This window comes from Mus musculus, chromosome 2 (assembly GCF_000001635.26).
Source record: "Mus musculus strain C57BL/6J chromosome 2, GRCm38.p6 C57BL/6J".
Classification (NCBI taxonomy): domain Eukaryota; kingdom Metazoa; phylum Chordata; class Mammalia; order Rodentia; family Muridae; genus Mus; species Mus musculus.
In genome coordinates this window covers 125236118-125259743 of record NC_000068.7, presented here as the reverse complement: position 1 = coordinate 125259743, position 23626 = coordinate 125236118, and the positions used below count along the sequence as shown (strand labels likewise).

The following is a 23626-nucleotide window of genomic DNA, read 5'->3' as shown; positions in this document are numbered from 1 at the left end:
GTCTTTAAACTTCTCTTCCGCTGAGAGTGACTGCTGTCATTGGCCAGGCGTTCTTTGCTGTGCATGTTAGATCCACCATCTCTACTTTTTCTTATATCTGTCTTTATTTTTCAGACTCAGTATATTAAATATTGCCCTTTAGGTCACAAGGGTAGCATGCGGTAGTCCATTACCTTAGTTGTTTCATTTATATCATCTAATAAGAGAACAATTGAAGTGAAAGCAGTTAGCACCTACACACTAGAAATGATGGGGCTTTTATCCCCACTTCAGCCCTGTTTTAGTAAGATGCCACAAGGTGGCAGTATTTGCCATGGTCAGTCTGGTCTTCACAGAAGCCGAGACCTCACTCCCACATATGAACCATATTCTTTGATTTAAAAGCTTGGGAGAGCTGTTAAATTTATTCAATATTTTGGCAAGAACCTAACTTAACCTTGAATGTAAAGTTTCCAAACTCGTTTTCTATATTTGGGTTTTCTTCAAAACTTACATATATTTTCTGCATTAAGAATATAGTGAAATATGCCTGGCATGGTGGCGCATGCCTTTAATCCCAGTACTCGGGAGGCAGAGGCAGGCGGATTTCTGAGTTCAAGGCCAGCCTGGTCTACAGAGTGAGTTTCAGGATAGCCAGGGCTACACAGAGAAACCCTGTCTGGAAAAATAATAAAAAGATGCACATAAACCAGATGCTGGTGGCGCACGCCTTTAATCCCAGCACTTTGAAGGCAGAGGCAAGCAGATGTCTTGAGTTCGAGGTCAGCTTGGTCTGCAGAGCAAATTCTAGAACAGCCAGGGCTACACAGAGAAACATCGTCTCAAACAACACATAAAAAATGTAATCTTTTTCCTGAACCATGTTTTTGAACATTTATAGAAAGTACAAAAAAGAAAAAGAATTTACCAAGCCCAACAGTGTCTTTTCCAAGAGAATTAAAAATAGTTACATTTGTGTCTTTCCTACCCCCAGAAACTCATTTTTAAATTAGGACCAAGACAGTCTTAATTTGTCTATAGTCTTATATAGATACTAGACTTATTCCTTTAGACCTGCTAAATTACAGAAAAAAAAAAAACCCTCCCCAGTTTAACCATGTAGTTTCAAATAGACACCTTAAAACATATACTTCTTGAAGTAACCTCTAAAATTTTAATTTATGCCTTTTCTGTTTTCTTTTCTTATTAGAAAAAGCAACAACAGGACACCTGTGTACACACAGCCAGCCTCCAAATGGGGAAGTTCGGAACACAAAGATACTTTATTTTCTGTTTGGGGAAGATAGCCAAGCCAGCCTTTCTTAGGATGATAAAGAGTGCATTTCTCAGCTAAAATGATCAGGTCAATTACCTGGTGGCAGGGTGGGGCGGGGCGGGACGGGGGATTTGTTTACACTAGCAGAAAAAGCCAAAATGTCCAGCCGCAGATAGCATTATCATTTGAAGGATGGCATGCCTTGCATTGTTTTATCTTCGGACACTCCTAAATCTGTTGCTAATACTAACATTGGTTTGGCCTTTAAGATTTCTATTCACAGACAGTGGGACTGTGAGGGGAAGCAATCAGGGTGGCAGACAGTCGTGTCGGGCAGGAAACTGCTGGAAAAGCCACTGCAGGGAAGAAGGACCTCCACCATTACACACAGGGTGAGGCCCTAGGATCCACAGAGTTGCCTGGAGGCTGCACGGTTCACAGCTTTAAGGAGCAATCACCATGCTGGGTGGGCAGGCTTTCAGTGATACCTTTAAGTCATTTCTGCTCCTGTTTGTAGTCCCTCCCCCACAGTACCATAAACTCTAAATTGTATTTTTTGTGGGTTCAAAATCTGGGGTGAGCAGATCTTCTAAGTCCCAGTGTCACACAGCACCAGTGCAGAGAAGAACAAGGAGTAGCTTTTAACATGACCCTCTTTCCTTAGATAGCATCTCATACTAGCCCAGGCTAGCCTAAGTCACTGCAATCCTCTTGACTCAGCCTCCATGTTCTCCAGTCAGTTTATGTAAAATCATATCTGCTAAAAGACAACTTTATTGGATTAAAAAAAATTACAAATGATACAGCAATTATGATCAAAAACAGTTTTTGGAAGGCTATAATTTAAATAATACAACAACAACAAAAAATCTAACTGTACCCTGGGTTTTACCAAGTCTGCATGTCAATGCCATGCTCACAGTGCAGACTTACAGGCGACCTCAACCAGGGAACAGAATCGTTCCAACGTGATGTGATCGAGGTCTCCTTTCCTGCATCCTAGAACACCAAATGCTTCCGAAGTTAGAGCTTCTGGTTTCCAGTGTTGAAACAGCGAGATACTTCCAGCAAAGTTCTAATTCTTCCCGGTGGAGCCGAAGCCTCCTGAGCCTCTCTCGGTGTCATCCAGGGTCTGAAAGACATTATTAGGAGGAAGGGAAAGGAGCGGCAGTCAGAGCCTCTGCACACTGCACGGACCCATTCTGAGGAAAGCCAATCAAGTCTCAAACTAAACACCTAACCTTGCTTGAAGACTACCAGTCACTAGCCCCACAGCTCATCAGCTGAGCCGCCCCTCCTCCACTGGACACACACACCAGGCATTCTCCGCTCAGTTTCCAGTACTCACCTGCACTTCCTCTAAGTCTGGATAAGAAATCCGCTCACAGATGAGCTGCGCAATCCGATCACCTTTTTTCACTTCAAAGAAAAAGCAGAACACAGATTACCATCGCTGTGTACTGACCCATTTTCTGTAACCTGCCTTGTTCAGTGAGAACTAGAGTTAGTTTTTTACTGACACAGGTAGCTCAAAATGTTTCCATGAACATATTGACTTAACTCACCTTCAAACTTCTCTTTCCCAAAGTTAAACAGCACGACCCCAACGTTTCCTCTGTAATCCTCGTCTATGACACCAGCTGGAGGAGACAGCAATGTTAGCTTCGTTCATCAGGGGTCTGCAGTGACCTCAAAACCACTTTGCCAAAGACTTCCTGAGATTACAACTGACAAAGTCACCCTTAGGCCCTACAGAGTCTGAACACAAGTTTTACTAAAATGCAAGAATTTGAAAAACGTGTCCCGATTTTCCAATCTGAATGCTTATCAAGTGGTGAGCATTTCCTACTGCAGGCTGAGCATAGGACGCACCACCTCCAACCCCCCCAGATGACTACCACCGGAAAGACTAGGACCTCACGTCTGCTCTGCCAACAGCTCCACTGATGCTCTGACTGAATCATAAAGAAACAAGACTCCAAAGCTTGGTGACCTACAGCGGGAGGCCAGTGCTATATGCTCAGCAGAGAACCACTGTTTATATATATTCCTCATTTCATTTCCAACCCTATCCCTTTTAAACCACAATCGCTCAGCAAACTTCAGCTGGTAAACTTAATGAGTTCACTTGAAATTTCTGTTGCAACATCACATGTGTGGAGGTCAGAAGACAACCATTGAGTCAGGGCTCTCCTTCCACCTCGTGGGTCTGACCAAACTCAAGTCATTAGGCTCAGCAGCAGGCACCTTTATCCAGAGAGCCATCTTGCTGGCCCAAGATTATTTTTAAGTGTCCAATTGGTACCTGTTTGATATTATAAAGTAAAATAGATCTTTATAGGAGACCTTGCCACGGCCCAGGAGCTACATGCCCCAGACTTGCCCTGGGCTGTCCTGGAGTCGGGAACTTGATGTGTTTACAGAAGCCCAGATAATGTGGCTAACAGCCCTCTGGTTCTGTTTTTAACATGGAGACCTGATTCACGTGTCAAAGGCAGTTCACTCTGTCTAGACTGAGGATCTATTTTTTTCTAGTAGAACAGCAACAAACCTTTCACCAATCCAAATATTATATAAGGTTTCCTTTCTACCAGTTTATTAGTTTAGTCCTTAATACTTAGGAAAAGAACCGACGTGAAGATTGGGCCAGCTGTTTCCAGACTCTTCGGAGGGAGGCTGACTGCAGGGTGATGTAGCTTGCACTTAACAAGGAAACTCCTTCGTACAGAGCAGGTTGTTCCATGTTAGAATGAATGACCACAGAAGGCTGGAAATTTTCCACCATGGAAGCCCTCTGAGGTTCCAACATTTTATTCTTAGGCCTATCTATTACAAGTGAATCTGTGAAAGATAACCTGGACTGACTTCCAAATTCTTCTGGTTACTCAAACAGTATCACCACCCACAAGGTAAACAGCAATCTTATAGTAACGAAGTTTATAATTACTTTAACTCTTCCGCCCCAAAGTGCAGAGGAATTTAAACCCAGTGACATGGCTGCTCTGGCAAGGGATCACATCCAAAGACCTTTTCTGTCTCTATGATCCAGTCAGAATACAGACATGCCCTTGGTACACACCTTTAATCCCTAACAGTGAAGGTAAGGTTAGTTTGTAGAAGGAAGCAGCCATGTTTGAAAGTGACATCTAGTGACAAGTCAGAGAAAGATCTGACAGAATGAGTCAGAGTAGGATACACTCAACTCACACAAGAAAGGCAGAGGAAAGAGAGGCTACTTAAGGGATTAGGGGGTGGAAGCTGGGCAATGGTGGTGCACGCCTTTAATCCCAGTACTTGGGAGGCAGAGGCAGGTGGATTTCTAAGTTCCAGGCCAGCCTGGTCTACAGAGTGAGTTCCAGGACAGCCAGGGCTATACAGAGAAACCCTGTCACAAAAACAAAAAAAAACCAAAAAAAAACCAAAAAAAAAAAAAAAAAACGGGGGGGGGGGGTTGGGGGGGATGGTATGTGTCTACAGCAGTTTTATCAGGGTAGTTGTACAGAGACAGACTGCAGAAAGAACAAGCTAAACACAGATGGAGACAGAATGAGCCAGAGAACAAGGAGCCAGAAGATTAGGACATATTGCCTAAGTTATGATGAGGCCGTTAAGCAGAGCACTTCAGTCAGAAGCCAAGAGAAGCTGGACTAAATCAGTCAGCTTGGAAGATCAGATTGTACAGAGGCTAGAAGCTTCCAGGCTTAGGTCTAGGGATAGTTAGAAGAAACGTTCTGAGCTCCGTCCAAGCTGACATTCATACAGCTTGGGTATGACTTTCATCTTATCTACCCTCTGAGGAAATACAAGTGACATTCACACCAAGGAAGCAGTTATTCTTTGAAATAGCATAAACTCTAGTCATTCCTTTTAGATACACACGTAGAAAGGAAATGCCAATGTTTTTATTATCTTACATAACACCACACAGTCATGTTGCTTTCATGTTTTTTTTGCTAGGAGACACACAGAAAGCTCTCAATGTATACCCTTGTACATTAGTGCCAACTCAGGTACATTACAAAAACCTGCCTGGGCCAAAGGATGGAGACATGTATTACATATATGAGGCCACTGCTAGGTCACCCCCAAAAGCAGCACAGCCACCCCAACTTAATCAGCAACATCTGAGTGTCCATTTGTGCTGGGACAGATGGCAACAGTCTAACTGCTGGCCAACATAATAAATAAAAGACAATCCATAGCCCTACTTCCCGTCTCTCCGTGGCTGGACATTCTTGCAGGACCATACACGTTCCTACATTTTATCTATTATTTCTTTTTTAACGTATTCTTTTCATGAGTTGCTAGAAAATTACTATATACCTCCATGGTGTATCTCTAAGTTCTCCTGTTGAGAGAATTCAAATAGTTAGGTGCCTGGGATTCTAGAGTCAGGTCATTTTATATGCCTGGAATATGAAAATGTGAAAATCTTCGACTAGCAGGCGAGTAAATAATTGAAACAAGGTTGGCTCTGGTGGCAACGGCCTACAGTTCTAACCACCTGGAGGCTGACACAGGATGACTGCCACGTTCAAGGCTCCCACCTGGTAACTTAGTGAGATTTTATCTCATGAAGATGTGAAAAGGCGGGCTAGAGGCTTGGCCGGCAGTTAAGAGCTCCAGCTGTACTTACAGAGGACTTGGGTTCAGTTCCCAGCCCCTACAAGACAACCACAAGTGAAGAGAGGACTAAAGAAGGGGGTCAGAACACTTGCTCCTAGTGTCTGAGTTCCTGGGTTCAATCCTAGTGCTTCTATTACAAAAAAGAGGCAAGCCACAGACTGATCTTGTCTCTGCGTGCCTATGAGCTCTGCGTCCTCACATCTCTTCTCGAGAATGCACTGAGTATCTTGGCAAGTTATAAGTGGAAAAACCAGGCATCGGAACTGGCAGCGGTTAACCGACTTCAGGCAAGGTTTTCTGTGTCAAGACTTTGGCACGTCATTGTTGGAAACTTCTTTGGTAAAAATGCTCCACACCTTCCAGATGTGAATTCAGAACACAATCTTGCATAGTCAACTTTTCCTTTTGACCCTTATTCACAGCCCGAGGCTTCTAATAGCATCCCCCTTCACTTGCCAACTATGATAAACTTGTACCTAAGAGAAATTTTTTAGATATTCTGTATCCAAGAACATACCATAATGTGATTTTATGAATAACCTCATACCAAGCAACAGGCAAACTAACTTTCCAACTACCTGATTTTCCCCCAGACAGTTGTTTTAAGCAGAGTAAAATTTAGAAACAAAGTTGGAGAGGAAAAAGAAGTTTCCACACAAAAAATTTGCTATGTCCTTAGGAGACAGAACTGTCGACTTGAATTAGTGTGTGCCAAACACTGTTGGATGCTTCATACACATTACCTAGTTCTCCTACCCCTCAGAGGTAGGTATGCTAATTTCTATTATACAGACAAGGATTGTCCTTTTAAAAATCCTTTGAGGTCTGAAGAGGTGGCTCAGCGGTTAAGAGCACTGACTGCTCTTCCAGATGTCCTAAGTTCAATCCCCAGCAACCACATGGTGGCTCATAACCATATGTACTGGGATTTGATGCCGTCTTCTAGTGTGTCTGAGGACAGCTAGTGTACTCACATACATAAAATAAATAAATCTTAGAAAAAAAAACCTTCGAAATTTCATTAAAATATATAAAAAAACTTTTATAACTTTAAGTTGGTAATTAGTATATCCTAAGTGACCATATTTGAGTCAGTAAAAGGTTGGTTTATTTTTATTTTATGGGCATGGATATTCTGCCTGCTTCAAAGTCTGTTCACCACGTGCATTCAGTGCGTGAGGAGGTCACAGAGGGCATCAGACACGGGCAGCTGAACTTCCACAAGGGGGCTGTGAACTGAACCAGGTCACCTGGAAGAGCAGCCAGTGCTTTCAACTGCTGAACCATTTCTGGCCTCTACAAGTATTTTTTGAAAATTAAATGTAACTCACTAAGCCCTGGGAATTCTCAACCAGAGAGGACATAAATATCAACCTTGAGGCTACACAGATCAGAAATCTATCTATCTGCCTTGCCCCACAGCACCACCTAGTGACACCATGGGAGACACCAGTTCCTTCCAAAACAGTAGGTCAGTGGGTACTAAATTAACCCCTACACTGGCACAGAGCAGTTAATACAGGACAGTAAGCCTGTCGGTGGCTTTAACCCACTGGTGACAATACTGCTGTTAGAAACACATTTCTAAGCCAGTTTTCTCATCTTAAAAAACAACACCATTTTGGGAGGCATGGTTCTGCAAAAAAATGGCTGCAAGAAAATCTAGCATACCCATATGTGAGGGCTAGCATGCCTGAAGTGAAGCACTGGATGAAGGCAAAGGTCAAGCTATGTGCCCCAATAAAAGATCAGAAACAAATATACCTAGCCTTTGGGCCAGAGGTTTGGTTGTTGACCCTGCCTGGGACAAGGGATTGAAGTGCGTATTTTACACATCAAAGCATATCTGGCCAGGCCTCACTACCTGGCATACCCTGGCCAGAGGGGGCGCCAGCCTATTATCTAATCCAGACATTTTGGTCTCCTCCTTGTCTCTCTATGCACTCTCCCTTTCTCTCTTCCCTCCAACCTCAATCCTTGGGGCCGGTGAACTTGCCCAAGAGCAACTTCCCAATAATCCCGCTTTTAATATAATCTAATCTGGCTTGAATTGGCTCATTTTACTAGTGGTGGAGAAAAAATAATCTATCACCCACAAAAAAAAAATGGTTCAGTGATTAACACCACTTGTTGGTCTTGCAGAGGAACCCTTAGGTTAGTTAACAGCATGCACAGGACAGCTCACAACCTTCTGTAACCCCAGGTCCAGGGGATGGTACCCCATCCTGGCCTCCAGGAGAGCCAGGCATGCACACAGTGCGTATATATACAAACACACAGGCAAAAGGCTGGCATACACGAAATCAATACATATGTGAAGAAGCCTATCAGGAAAGAGAAGACTCTTTACATATTAATGTATGGCTAGGAACTACACCTGTAGCAAAGTTGGCTACTAGACAACACAGCCACAAAGGCAACACGGGTAACAGGTGTCTCTGAAGACACTTGGTAAATGCAGGAAAGCAACATGGGGGAAAGTACCTTGTTCCACTTTACAAAACAAGTCCGGCCTTTCCTTCTCCCAGAGCTAAGAAAACCTTTACAAACTGGAAATGCCTTTCCAGAACCTTTTGCTTATTATTAGTTCAGCAAACTATAACCCAATAGCCACACAGAAGGTTTTCCTAGCTTAAGAATCAATTTTGCAGTAAGGTGTAGATTATCAGGACAGCAAGGTAAAACCCCTTCATCACACTGTGCCTGCTATTAGTAGATAATATGCATTTCACATAATATGATCATTAAAAATTAGACACCATCAAACAATGCTATTGCATATTCAGACTTACGAATTCCCAGTGGCAAGGATACTACAAAATTTCATAGAATAAAGAAATGTTACCTCCTACATCTATGAAGTGCTTTACAGCCAAGCCAGAACGTGGAGCTAAAAGACAAAATCAGAAAACAGTGGCTATTTTAAATGGTAAGGGGAAACGATACACTATTTTTGGCATAATTTAAATACCATGGTCTCCTCTAATGTTCACATATTCATCTTAATTTCAACAGATCACTTTTTTTTTTTTTTTTTTTTTTGATTTTTCAAGACAGGGTTTCTCTGTATAGCCCTGGCTGTCCTCGAACTCAGAAATCCGCCTGCCTCTGCCTCCCAAGTGCTGGGATTAAAGGCGTGCGCTATCACGCCTGGCATTCAACAGATCATTCTTAAAGAGTACATTTATCATACTATACCACTAAAGTTGGAGAGCTAGTTTAGAAAGTTTAAAAACAATCTCAAAGCCCGACCACATGACTTGCAGATGCAAGCTATGGATTGCTGGAATGAGCTGGAAAGTAAGCAAGCACACACACCCCCAGTCACTCATCATGACTGCCTAAGTGTATGATGTGTGGGGCAGGTCAGAAGACAACTCTGCAAACGCAGGTTCCCTGGGATGGAACTTGCGTCAAGGCTTTTGTGACAAGTGCTTTTCTCACTGAGCCATCTTTCTGGCCCAGCTTGTGGTTCAAGACTGGAGAGTTGAATATGCAGATCCTAGATGGGAAGAAGGAATCAGGGTAACTGAACAGCAGAGCTTAGGAGAGAACCCGGGGCTTCTCTTCATTATTCAGGTTAGGAGACCTGTATGCATGGAACATGAGTAATGGCCAAAGCCCTCACATTGATGAACTAAAATATGTATAGCTATGCATCAAATATCAAACTCTTGTACATTTTCAATTCTAAAAATGGGAAGCATTTTATAGCTTTCTTGCTGGCCTGGCCAACAGGCCCACCTCAGTAATCCTAGTATCTAAAACTATGTTTCAGAGTAACCTGTAGAAGGCGCTGTGTCAATAGCTGCTACCTCTTCTTGAGATGGTACCTCTTTCCAACTCTTTGCTTTTCTGGCCTGGGACTTTAATTCAATGATGCTAGAGACCAGGAAAACCCATTTTGCTTTTTTGGGCGGCCAAAGTACCGGAGGTTCAACAATGCATAAGGCAGTGCTATGGTTTCTTATCCGAGGACTTGATATTTTTCTCTCCTATTTTTTTTTAAGCTACAAAAAGCATTCATATTTTTGGCAAGTTTTGAATTCACGCTCTAGACAAGTGACATGCCCTAGAAAAATCCAAACCCACGAACTCACAGCCCCCTTTTCCTCAGCAGTAACTGATACAAGGTTTTTCTCTAGAGTGGACGGCCCCTCACTCTAATCTCTAGGAGGCAGACAAGCCAAGGTTCAGTAGGTTGAGACAATCTGGCAGCTTCTCCCCTATAATATAAAATGCCAAAAACCCATCACTCTATGGCCCCATCTTCTTATGCAAATAGTTATTTAAAAAGAATGTGACCTCATTTGTAGACTGGAAAAGCTCCAACTAAAGAACACCTAAACTTTGCGCTTTTCTGTGAAGTTATGAGAGCCAACAACTGGGTCAATGTGATCATCCTATTAGCTCGAGAACATACTTGAAATACAAAGTCAAAAAAAAGGAAAAGCAGACACGTGAATCCATGTTTTGTTTTGTTTTTAAAATGGGCTAAGCATTATCTCTTCACTGTGGCCACACGACACTAAGGACACTAAGATGACAGACGCTATCATAAAGGACCGGTATGAGAAGTAGTTACCGGCTTCTTTAGCTACTTACCTACTCTTCCATAGCACCCAGAAGGGACAGCTATCTGAATGTCTGTCTTCACGATGGCTTTCTCCATGGGTGATATTGTATAATCATAGGCACTGAAAGGCAAATCAGTATTTTAAAGTGTTTTTAACATTCCTTCTTACGCTAATGCATATAAAATGCGTGCCATTACTTCATATAAACAGATCCTATAAACAACCTTATGGCAGATTCCTAACTCACCTAAAAAGGTTTACTTACAAGGTAGTAGGCACTTTCTTTTAGCTTTAGAAAGATGGCTTCAGGCCCTTAATCCTAGCACCTAGGCAGAGCAAGAAGACAAAACCCTGAATGTGGGAGTGGGGAACAGGGAGATGCCAACATTGTCTCTGCTATGTGTTCTGTGGTTTTTGTCTCTGAAAGTGAAGGCTGGCAAATTAGCATGAGGAGCAGGAAGGCAGACTTAATTCATAGAAAGAATATGAAAAGCCAACCAAAGAGCAAACATCTAACACTCAATGGGCCTCACTCCGCTAGGCACACTTCGAGCCTGCGAACGCATATAAACCTATACTTTACTTTTGTAACGCTTCTCTTGATGAGAATGAACCTCCCGAAGAAAATGTTAAAAAAACACAGGTGAGAGGCAGAGATGCACTGCATTCCCCCTGCCTTCCACGCTATGGCTGTGAACTTCAGTGGCCGAAGAGAGCTGGTCTCCCAGAGCAGCTCTTGGGGGTGGACTCTGATCACAAGCGATTTTAGAAAGTCCATCTACCAAATACTACTGTAGTCTCTTATTACTGCAGCTCCCTTCCTGATCCAACGAAACTTCAGACTTTACAATGAGCAGCGCTGGAAGTCTGGCATGTGGTAGAAGAGTACGTTCAGTCACACGGAATTTTCACTCTGTAACATCAGCCATTCCCAATACACAGCAAACACCCGCTTATGTAGAAAATGGCCATAGTATCTAATTTCTCCCAAGACAGGGCATGTTAGATGCATACATTCAGGTCATTAGGCTTGGTGACTTTACACTGAGCCACCTCATAAGCTAGCCCTGGATGGAGCTCCTTAAGTTCCCAGTCCTTGGACGGGATAAGAGAAGTACACAGCTTCCATAGATCCTTTTCCTAGACTTTAACGTGCACACTGCAGACAGTCACACTTCGGTCAAGAATAAGCCTTGCACATCCGGACCTTCCACTTGGAAAGGGTGGAGCGCACGCTGCACAGTAACGCTTTGGAAATGTTATAACCCTTTACTTTCCGCTCGCCCAAACCCCTACTGAATTTGCTCAAGGTGAACTCAGGTCTCTGCGGAGCCACGACTGCACCCGGGCTCGGTGTTTGCATTCCTGCCGTCGGGCCACGGCTCTCACCTGAATAGGTCGTAGCCGGCAGCGCGCGCGGACCCGCGGGTGGGCGCCGTGGCGTGCTCCGAGAGCCGCACGAAGCGCAGAGAAGCGCCATCCTCCGCTCGAGCCCTCTTGGAGGCAGAGACGGCCGCGGCATCTTCCGAGCAGGGCATGGCGGCGGGCGTGGAAAAAGCAGAAAGCAATGAGCGTGCGAGAGCCTACCCGCCGAAAATCTCCCGCCTGGACGAGCCCACCGCGCAGGACAGGGGACGCGGCCTTCCGCAAAGGGCTCGAGCGCGGCCTAGAGGAGGCACCGACCTCGCCAGGCTCCCCTCCTCGGGGTCCGCAATGGACTCGTCCCCGCGCTGCAGGCCAGGCCCTGGCTCACCGTTACCTGCTCAGACCAGGGCTCCCTCCAAGCGCGCTCCCGCTCCAACTCCCCCACTAGCGCGCTCTCTCGAACTGCCCTAATCCTCCCCACCCCGTGCGCGCTCCCGCCCCTGCCCCCCACCCCCTCACCAGCGCGCGCGCTCCCGGCCGGAGCTCCTCGGCTTCCTCGGCAGCTCCGGCTCCGCGCCGACCCGAGCGCACGCCCGCGGAGCAGAGCGGCCTGCAGGCGGGCGCGCAGCAGCACGCTTAGGAGAGGCATGGCGCTGGAGGCCCTGCAGGCCCTGAGGCCGCTGCCCCGCCCCGCGCTCCGCCTAGCGGCCCTCCTACGTGCTTTTCCTCGCCCTGACCTGAACAGATCTTTTGCCTTCCACCACCGGACCTGCAGGGCATTTTAAAATTCCTTGACCTCAGCCAAAGCAACAAGGAGCCAACCCCCACCCCCACCCCCACCCCCACCCCCACCCCCACCCCCTCGCCGGTAGTTGGGAGTCAAACTTTTTTTTTCCAGAGAGGATAATTAAAGATCTTTCTGGAGTCTCCGGTTTTATCTGGACTATACCATAAACACGTGGAACTCAAGTTGTGGTGCACTTCGATTTTCAAGATAAATAGAAGGCCCAAGGCACTTTTATAGAAATACCGACTATACATATTGGGGCGATTGGTTCCCCTGATGGGTGTGCAATACACTACACTTCTTGAAGCTCTTTTAAAGCATCTGTTATTGTGCAGTCCCACGATGTGTCTGTGTGTCTTGCAGGTCATTGCCAGTGCGAGGTTATCTTCTCCTTGTTCCTTCCACCTTTAGGTGGGTTTAGGGTTAGACCTGTGGTGGCCAGGCTCTTTACTCTCAGAATGTTTTTATTTACATTTCTTCTTATTACAGTCTGCACATGCATGTATTTTCTTGCCTAATGTCTACTTGTTGGTTAGATTCAAAGTCCATGAGGGAAATTGATCCAGCCTTTGTATTCTTGGAGTCTAACCGTGAGTTTCAAAAGCCCTCACAGGTGCGCCTGCCCCCCCCTCTTCCCTTCCCCCCTCCCTTTTCTCTTCTCCCCCTCCCCTTCTCCCTCCCCACTCTCCCTCTCCCTTCTACTGCTTCAGCACCATGCCCGCCTGCTCCACACCATGATAATGGACTAACCCTCTGAAACGGTAAGAAAGCCCCCAGTTAAATGCTGTCTTTATAGAGTTGCCTTGGTCATGGTGTCTCTTCACAGCAGTAGAACACTAAGACAGATGGTGATCGCATTGTTTAGTAAGGAGGGCTCCTGTGCATTATTTCTTCTCAGAAATCTTAATATTGGTGCTTAATCCTTTAAAACAAGATTATTGTTGGGCCTGGAGAGATGGTTCAGCTGTTAAGAGCACTCAGTGTTCCTGTATCAGACCCAGTTTGGTTAGCAACACCCACATTGGTGATTCACAACTGCCTGTGACTCAAGCTCCAGGAGACCCAACTATGTCCTCTGGCTTTGGAGGGCACCTTATACACACAAACAATCATGTCCACGGGAACAGATAGATAAACATATATTCTCTTCAGTTTTGCATATAAATGTGTATATGCTTTGACCACAATTCTCCAGTTCTTAACTGCTTACCCCATTTTCCTGACACCAAACCACTTCTTTCCATATAGTACCTCTCCTGGTGTTTCGTTTTGTTTATTGCAGGATATGTCATCACACTATGAACCCACAGATTGTGTTATTTACTGGACAGACCTGTTTCTAGTTGTGGTGTGGTCTAGCACAGACCTTTCATCCAAGAGCTTTCTGTTCATTGTAAACAGGATTAAGTGAAGTCAACCAGAGGTCAAGAGGCAGAGCAAGCAACAAGTTGACAGGAAGTGAACACAGGGGAAAAAAGTTCAGAGTAAGAGGATGTCAGGAAGATGGATAGAGAGACAAACAGGAATTTAAGGGAGGGACATTCAGCTTGAACAGTTTTTGAGATGGTGTGGAGAACTTCCTTTTGGGGACTTAGAAGGTCAGTTGGGTGCTTCCACTGCCCCTCTGAGCTAGTAGTCTTTCACTCCAACATCTGGCTCCCAAGTCGTCTTTGGTAAAATTGAATGATTGAGATTTTGTTAAAAACGTTTGTTTGCTTGTTTGAGTTTTCTCTTTTGAACCCACAGCATTTAACTAGACTTGCCTCCCTGAAGCTGGGTGGGCAACCATTATGTCTGTAGCTTCTCAGGGAGAGAGGCGGGGCTCTCTCTGCCCTTGGTTTTCACTTTCTCAATTCATTGTTTTCCAGACAGGATCTCATGTAAGACCCACACTGGGCTTGAAAAGGATGACTTTAGACTTCTCATTCTCCTGCCTCAGCCCCTATAGGGGTGGGTTACAGATGTGAGCCACCATGCCTGATTTTGTCAGGGCCTGAGGGTAGAGCCCAGGGCTTCATGCATTCTAGGCAAGTACTTTATGAACTATTCTATATTCCCCAGCTCCCTCGTTCCTCTATTTTAATTGAAGACGTTTCCTCCCTATATTGTTATTCAAATATAAGAATCAGGCATGTTGTATTCCCTAAACTTCTGCACACACCCACTCCAAGTCTCACTCCTGAGGGGCAATACTCCCAACATTCTGGGCTTTTTGTGCTGGAATTTACTTGCATGTTTCTAGATTGTGTGATGATATTTCTTTTTAAAGAATATAGAGTTCACCTTTTGAATTAGGATATGTCTTTAAACAATTCCTAAGCACCAGGCCTGGGGGTATCTTAGTGAGGACTTCTACGTCATTCCTGGAATGCATTTCATCATGACTCTAGCATTCTCTAGTGACATAAATAATGTCATACTAAAAAAAAAAAAAAAAAAAAAAAAAAAAAATGCAGTCTCAAGCTGTTTTTCCACTTGAGTTACTGGGGCTACCTCTAATTGGCCTGTTCTTTTTCTTTTGTTTTGCCCAGAGCCCCCTCCTCCATGGTCTGGTTCTGGTCTGTGGTGGTGACTTTTGTCCTTCTGAAAACCTTGGCTGAGCTTCTCTCACACTGGAGCATGGTTCAAGGGCCTCTCTCTTAATTTGTTCCTTCATTTTGCTGGGGTTCTTTCTCTCATAGTTTCTGAAGAGAGTTCACATGAGAAATTGTTGGAATCCCCGCTTCTCTTCTAATAATTGAAAGGACTCCCTTTTCCTAGTCTCAGACCTCGTGTCACTCCAGAAACTTTACATCCAGGAGTAACTGATGTCTGCCCTCATCTTATCTCCCGTATCACTTACTGAATCATTTCTTCTCACTTAGCCTTGTTATACGGTCTCGTATCTCATGTTCTAGATTAGCAAAAGTCATATAACTTCATGAATGCTTCCAAGTGCTCACCTGAGTGTTCTATTCAAACAAAAACATTGCTTGGCTTACAATACTTAGCACCAAGCTAGTATGTGTCTTGCAGTATCTTTTGTTAACTTGGGTATAGAAAGTGGTTTTTCTGATCATTTTTCATTTGAGGTTATTTTAGACTGAAAAGCAAAAGTGCCAAGTGAAAAGAGGTATCTGGATTCTGAGGTGTTACACATGACAGGGCATTATTAAAGACAGTGGAAATTAGCTCAAAATAAACATTGGACTGAAATCTAAGCCACCACACTTAAGAACTGAACATCCTCCCACCATGGTTTATTCTACCAAGATACAGCCATCAGTCCTGCTGACTAATTTAACTGCATGCCCCTGTGACAGCTTGAAACTTGAGGATCAAGTGGGAGCTTTGCTGTTCAACCCTGGAGTCAGAGTCCATGTCTGTCCCCTACCATTCTCTGTAGTCTCCATGTGTCCCGGGGAGACCATGGCAAGTCATAGTCTGTCTCTGCCCATGCTCCTTGGGTCTGCTAAGATGACTATAGAGGAATCAAGATCCTTCATTTCAGAGTTGATTTGCCTTTCTGGAAACGCTCCTTCCCTGGGCCGCATTCTCTGGTCCCGTCCCATCCTGCCCCCCACCCCCACCCCCAGCTAACTCCTAGTTGTAATCTTGTTATGTCCTCTTCCATTCTCTGATCCAGAGAGCAATGCATGCTATGCTAATAGATGCTAGAAACAGCAAATAGTTGAAGGCAACCTTATAAAATGATTCTTTTCCATAAATGTTGAAGACAAAATGTGAATATTGCTTGAAAAGATTTGTTTGCTTGTTATCTGGGTCAGTTGGAGTCAGTGATTTAATCCCTTGTAGAACTGTTAAAGATTTCTGTAAAGTATCCTTCATCTCCTCCCCCCCCCCATGTGATGCCTCTGGTGCTGTTGTATAAAAGAGAGAGAGCAAAGTCCTTTGTTGGGGATGCAGACACACAGACCTACACAGGGTAAGATTCACAAGACAGCATCCAGTCAGGCACAGATTGAATCTCACGGAACAGACAAAGGTGACAAAGACACAGGGGAAAAGAAGGTAATAACTCAAATCTGTCTTCACTCTTGATTAAATTACACCAAGTGGAAGTGATTTTAAATTTGTTTTTCTTGGGGCTGGTGAGATGGCTCAGTGTGTAAGAGCACCCGACTGCTCTTCCGAAGGTCCGGAGTTCAAATCCCAGCAACCACATGGCGGCTCACAACCATCTGTAACAAGATCTGACGCCCTCTTCTGGAGTGTCTGAAGACAGCTACAGTGTACTTACATATAATAAATAAATAAATCTTAAAAAAAAATTAAAAAAAAAAATTTGTTTTTCTTAACAGGGCACAGAGCACTGTTGGTGGCTGGGTGCATCACTAATGCATCCAAACCAACACATTTACCACAAGTATTGATCTCTTGCTTGTCTTCCCATGTCTCAGACCTCTGGCCTGTGTCACTGTTTTTCTATCCAACCTGTCCTGTGAAGGAGGATCTTCATAGAGGAGCTTTCTCAGATTTGGGGGCTTGAAAACTCTTGTGTTCCTTCTCAGTGGGAGTATATTTTCTCAGACAATAATGCAGGAATGGAAGATATGCAAGCAGTGGTAAAAAGCTGCCCTTAGTCTCAGCTAGCCAACTCTATCTGAATTTAAAACATGCCCCAAAAATGGGCCAAAGTAATCTTGTTTCTCATGTCCCTGGTCAATGAAAGACCCTGTCTGTCAGGAGCCATCATAGGACAAGCTAATAACAAGTGATCTTCCTGAGATGACTGCCTTAGATTAACATCTACGATGGAACGCCACTAGGCAAGGCCCAGGAGAATATCATTTTAGGAAAGATTTCTGCTATTAATATGCCTTTCCTGTTATTATTAAACATATATGACAATCACTAAATATTAGCCCACCCTTTTGAGCAGAACTCTGCAGATCTATGAAGATGGACTTCTTGTAGTGATGTTATATAGACAAGTAGATGATTTCTTAATTCTTAATGATGATTCTATAAGAATTCCTAAAATTGCATCAGTATCTATTAAACTCTTTTATAGTGGGACTGCTATTAGGTCCTTTTCTGATAGTCAAAACTGCAAGGAGAACTCTGCCAGTCTCCCATGTGTCACCAGTTAATTGCTTATAGGTAGTAACTAAACTTTATGCTAAACAGCACATTCCAAAAGGTTGTAAAACCATTAACTAAAGGTCATAAAAATAGAACTAACCATTTATTATAGGTGCTAGGACAGAAGATAAAATATTGACTGGGTTTATCTATACAGAACTTCACTAATAACTTAGTTATGGTTTTTTAACTTTCAATGAACCTATGGAACTGTGACAGGTGATAAATGTTTATCCAGATAATTATTACTAATGGATATGCATGTAAACATTCACTGTTGTAAACTTACTCCATTTATGATTTGGATTTGTGTAAACTTGTGATGAACTTTTTAACATGTGATCATGTATTCTGAAAGATGTATAAGTGCTGAGGACAAAAAGAAGAGTCAGAACTGAGCTGAGGAGAACATTTTTGACAGCATATGTTTTAGACAGAACTGAACTCAAGAAGTGTAGGCATAGCACTGGGAGAAAAGGCATTGAGAGTAAGAACATCATTGTGACATCAGAGCAGGAAAATCAAGCAAGATTAGAAGGAAAACACAGAATGGAATAACTTAGAAACTATATGTAGCATTAAAAACAAGCAAGCAAGCAAGCAAGCAAACAAACAAACAACTAAGAGAACAATGGACAGAATGCCAAGGGGAAGAGGAAATAAGAAGAAACTGCAAAGAGACCAGAAGGAGCAAGCAGCCTTCTCCTTGCCATGGGACAGAACAGGTCTTTTCTTAATAACAAGTCAGGCTTAGTCTTATTAAAGGAACAAAGCTTTCTTCTTACAAACTTGGTTTTAATTTAGCATTAAAAGGGTTGAAGTTTTTTCTTTCTCAATGCAATAAAGATTGGAGCTCATTTTTCATTCAGAATGAGTGAGTTCTTTCTGCACTGGTGCTTGGTCTTTTGCTCTCAATCAAATGCATATATAAGTGTGTGTGTGTGTGTGTGTGTGTGTGTGTGTAAATATGTAATTACAAGAATGTATGCAAGCTAAACCCAATTGGTTTGAATGGAAATATATGTATGCACATGTGTGAATCTGTATATGAATTTGTGTGTTTATGTATATTTTCGTTATGTAAAAGTTTTTCCTTCTGTGAGTGTTATTCTCTGTTCCTGGCTCAATAGCAGTTCTTAGTTCAATAGAAGCCAGGCAGTGGTGGCACACACCTTTAATCCCAGCACTTGGGAGGCAGAGGCAGGCGTATTTCTGAGTTCGAGGCCAGCCTGGTCTACAGAGTGAGTTCCAGGACAGCCAGGGTTACACAGAGAAACCCTGTCTCGAAAAAACAAAAAAAAACAAAAAGGAAAAAGGAGAAAAAAGAAAGAAAGGAAGGAAGGAAGAAAGAAAGAAAAAGAGAAGGAAGGAAAGAAAGAAGAGAAGAAAGGAAGGAAGGAAGGAAGGAAGGAAGGAAGGAAGGAAGGGAAAGACCCACAATGTGAGGACTCCCCCACGTTCTGACTCAGAAGAGGCAACACCCCAAAATCACCCACAAGAAATGGTCTTGTTGCAAACTGCAAGAGGATTTTTATTCAAGAGCGCTCTCGGGCCCACGGTCATACACCACGCAGGGGTAGAGGACCGTGGCGCCCCGAGTAGCTGGATAAGGGGGTATTTAAAGGAAGAAACCACAACTCAAGGAAGTGGGGAGGGCGTTGTTGGAAGATACCAAAGATACCAGTTAAGAGTCACAAGGAAGTGCAAAGTTACAAGAGTCACAAGGAATACCTGGTAATTGTTAACTCTCAAGACAGTTTCTAAGAGTCCCTAACAATAGCACATTTGCATTGTAGGTTCCGGTAATGGTCAGGGTGACTTTCTTTGACTGAGTACTCTTTGAACCCAGGAAGCGGGTGGGTGGAGGAATGTTGCTATCTGTTTTATGATTAGCATACCTTTACAAAGGCCACATTCCCAAGTCTGGGCCTAAAGGCCTAGAATTTTGTTTTTTACTTTGTTATACTTTCAGAAGGAAGGAAGGAAGAAAGAAAGAAAAGAAGGAAGGAAGGAAGGAAGGAAGGAAGGAAGGAAGGAAGGAAGGAAGAAAAAGAAAGAAAGAAAGAAAGAAAGAAAGAAAGAAAGAAAGGAAGAAAGTTAGTTCTTTGCTCCAAACTTCCACCTAGCCTGACAAAGAGGACAAAAGGGAAAAGGCTCTAGCTATGGATGAGGTGCTAAATGCTAGTCTGCAGTTTCTGGCCTCTGAGGAATGCAAAAGGCAAGTCAGGTACAGTAGCAAGGTAACCTAGACTTTGATATGTAAATGTTTTATTATTATACAGCAACCCTAAATATCTCCTAAGGCAAAGCCTTACCCTCTACCAAGGTTCTTCTCCTGCCACTGCCTCAAGAAGAACCAACAAGAAAGAAGACCCCACTGGGGCCTATAAAAACAACGTAAATGGCTCCTGAGAAATGATACTGGAGGTTGACCTCTGGTTTATACACACACACACACACACACACACACACACACTTAGAAAAGAATGATATTGGGAATCCTCTCAGAATATCTTGTGTACCCCAGAAGTGTGTGCAGACATATTTGAAAATATTTTGTCAGTGTGTAAATTAGAAACCACACATGGCTATTTCTACAAGGTTCTCATGAAGAAGACAATGAACAGAAACAGGATTTTAATTTCATGGGATCAGCACCGAGACCCCATGAACACTATTTAAGTGTACAAATAGGACAGGCTGGAGAGAAGGCTTAGTGGTTAAGAGCACTGGTTGATCTTGCAGAGGTCCTGGGTTCAGTTCCCAGCACATACAGAAAGGCTCACAACCATCTTAATTACAGTTTCAGGGGATCAGGTACCTTCCTCTGAACTTCATGGGCATCAAGGACACATGAATTACACTTACCTAAATGCAGGCAAAACATTCATACGTATAAGATAAAAATAAAAAAGAAATGGCTCTCTAAATTGATACAAAATGGGCTGGCAGTTAAGTGGCTTAGAAGCTAATTACACGAGAATTTCTTAGTGTGAAACTATTTAAACTAACTCACAAATTATTGCCTCATTGTGCTCAGTTTGGTGGGGGTCAGAATACTTAACATAAAGTCTAAGAGTGTGACATTCTCTTGAAGACACTTCATACTCAATCTAACTTAACGAGGGCAGCCATCATGAAAAGCTGACTCTAGATTATGCAGACGTGTCAGGAGACACAATCTCCATAATTATAGTTCTGGGATGAGTTATTGTTATCACACTTAAAAGCATCATTTAGCTCTTATGAAGTATATAGTGTAAAAGCTCTTAGACCAAAAGCACACAGGACAATCATCAAAGAGCTTTGGCTAAAGCCCATGTCCAGACCTTAGGATGCTTTGTTTGCTCATCCTGGTCGATATCATTGCTTTGAGGATTTACTTTTAGGAATTTTTGTGGGTTTATCACACCCTAGAAAGAATGTTTTCGCATTTAATCACTATTACCAGCTCTACCAAACCTGTTGTGCTGAACATTTTGATAGACTCAGCATCACCTTAAATATACTAGTTAGGCCAGAGTATTTTGTTCCTAGCACTATTTTTGTGGTATAAGTTTATTAGTAATTATGGAACAGACAGCATTCAGAATGTCTGCTGCTTTCTAAATTAAGCTGAACGGAGATCATTAAGATAAGTCACAAAAGTTGCTCCATCTGCAATTGAGTGGGACTGAAAGACTGAAGCTGAACTGCCTGTCTAATATGAGGTGAACACTGGAGCCAGAAGGGACTGTAAATGGAGGCAGGTTACACGGACTGAATGGGGAAACCCTTGAGGAGCATGGCATTTCTCCATCTTGCCTGGCCAATGGTGCGTCTTTATAGCATGCCTTCCTTTCTCATCTTTGAAGAGTATTATTGGACTACACAAATAACTTTATAATGTAGCTGTCTCTGTCGACTGGTCCCTGATCAGAGCATCATTATAAGGTTCCATCTGGCCATTGGGGGCCGCATTTATTTTATTCCAGCATATCAACTAATTTTTCTTTTACAATTTTCCTAGACACTCTTCATGCAAATGTTTATAATCCATTTGCATTTACAATTTGAGTCAAAGTAAAAGGAATTTTTGATTATCCAGATTTTCCCATACACACACCCATGAAGCTGGGTTTTGCTACTTTGTGGGTTTTTCTTTCTTCCACCCTTTTTCTTCCACCTTTCAACTCCCTAACATTACATAAGAGAGAAAAAAGTATAGAAAGGAAAGGAAAGAGATCCCTGAATCAAGTCAGGGGCTAGAAAGGGGGCAGCATTGTTAGACCACTTCCTGATGATTAGGGGTTCCCTGGGGCAAGTTTGATCTTTGTGGTCAGGATATCTAATTTCTTGTTATTTCTTCTTTGCACACAACTACTTAACAAATTGTGACCACCAACAACACCCAAAAATCCACCATCCCTTTTGGGGCTCTAGCATTTATATACCCTCTGAAAAGTCCCCAGAATTCCAAATGTCACACAATCACAGACACTATCTGCAGCTAGCAAAATCATACCCCCACCAGAGCATGAGGCAAATCACAGCCAGCTGCTGTGGACAGTCTGAAGCAGCCCAATATCCCACACCTGGGATGAAAATGAAAACATATTCTTGCAATATTTTTGTGGTATTTTAAAGAAACCCAAATTCTCACTACACACCCGTATTACTTACAAAGATGGAATGGTCTCCTGCACTAGGATGGGAAACAGCACAAAGAAGGACAGTACAGAACTGAAGGCATTTTGTTTTGCCCCCTACAGTAGTCGTTGCTTTTCTGTTACTAAATTCAAAATACCTGACAGAGGCAATCTGAGGAAAGACAGGTTCATTCAATGCACATTTTCAGATTTCAGTCCATCACAGTGTAATAAAGATAAAGCAGAGAGGTTTGAGTCATGGTAGCAGGAGCTCATGACACTGGTTGGTCACACATTATAGACCAGGAAGCAAAAGTCCTCACTTCATTGGTTTCTCCTCCAAAGGTTTTCTGGGAACCAGAAACTGCCATCTCAGAGAACCCCATTTCACTCTCCTAGTTATTTATGTCTCCCTAACTCTCCCTCAGGAATATCCAAGATCACGTTGTTGTGGTTAGGGTATGAAGTTTCCTCTAAAAGGCTCATTTGTTGAAGGCTTGAATCCTAGTTCTTGGAGCCAACCATCAAGATTCAGTTGAATCATGAAGGCTCTGATCTTTTCAGTAATTAATTCACTGACTGATTCATAATTCATTGACATTTTGGGGAGGTGGGAGACACTCTGAGAAGCAGTAGGTCACTAAAGGAGTATTCTTGGAGGTGTTTCTTGTCCTGGGCTCCTTCCCCTAGCTCTGTCCTTTCCTCCTCAGTTTCCATCTTCTCTTCACCATTTACTAGATGTTTCAGCCTCCCCCATGGCAACTAAGAGTGGTTAAAACTCTGGAAGCATTGACTCAAAGCAAAATCTTCCCTTTTTTCTTTTTATTATTTTTTTTTATTAATTATTCCATTTGTTTACATCTCAAATGATATCCCACCTCCTGTTTACCCCTCCACAAGCTTCCCATCCCACAACATCAGTTTCCTCCCCCCCCCCTTTTGCCTCTATGAGGGTGCTCCCCCACCCACCCAACCTCTCTGGCCTCACCACCCTAGCATCCCCGTAAGCTGGGGCATCAAACCTCCACAGGACCAAGGGCCTCCCCTCCCACTAACGTCAGACAAAATGTCTCTGCTATCTATGTATCTGGAGCCATGGATCCTCCCTGTACACTCTTTGGTTGGTGGTCTAGTCCCTGGGAGCACTGGGTGGTCTGGCCAGCTGATGTTGTTCTTCCTATGGGGTTGAAACCCCCCTCGGCTCCTCCAGTCATTCTACCAGCTTCCCCACCAGGGTCCCTGAGCTCAGTTTGATGGCTGGCTCCGAGCATCCACATCTGAATTGGTCAGTTGCTGGCTGAAC

At 43.4% G+C, this 23626-nt stretch overlaps 1 protein-coding gene across 2 annotated transcripts; it reads right to left on the bottom strand.

The window, feature by feature from the left end:
* Positions 1-694: 694 nt before the first annotated feature.
* Positions 695-12496, bottom strand: Dut (deoxyuridine triphosphatase). Of its 2 annotated transcripts, NM_001159646.1 has the most exons (7): positions 12343-12496; positions 11848-11980; positions 10487-10578; positions 8727-8771; positions 2821-2895; positions 2604-2674; positions 695-2387 (listed from the first exon to the last, which is right to left on the bottom strand). In NM_001159646.1, exons 1-7 carry the CDS (start codon positions 12470-12472, stop codon positions 2331-2333), a joined length of 603 nt encoding a protein of 200 aa, NP_001153118.1. In that variant the 5' UTR covers positions 12473-12496; the 3' UTR covers positions 695-2330. The 2 variants fall into 2 exon arrangements, with proteins under 2 accessions (NP_001153118.1, NP_076084.2); NM_023595.6 differs by lacking the exon at positions 12343-12496 and having other exon boundaries at positions 11848-12229.
* Between the last annotated feature and the right edge of the window lie 11130 nt (positions 12497-23626).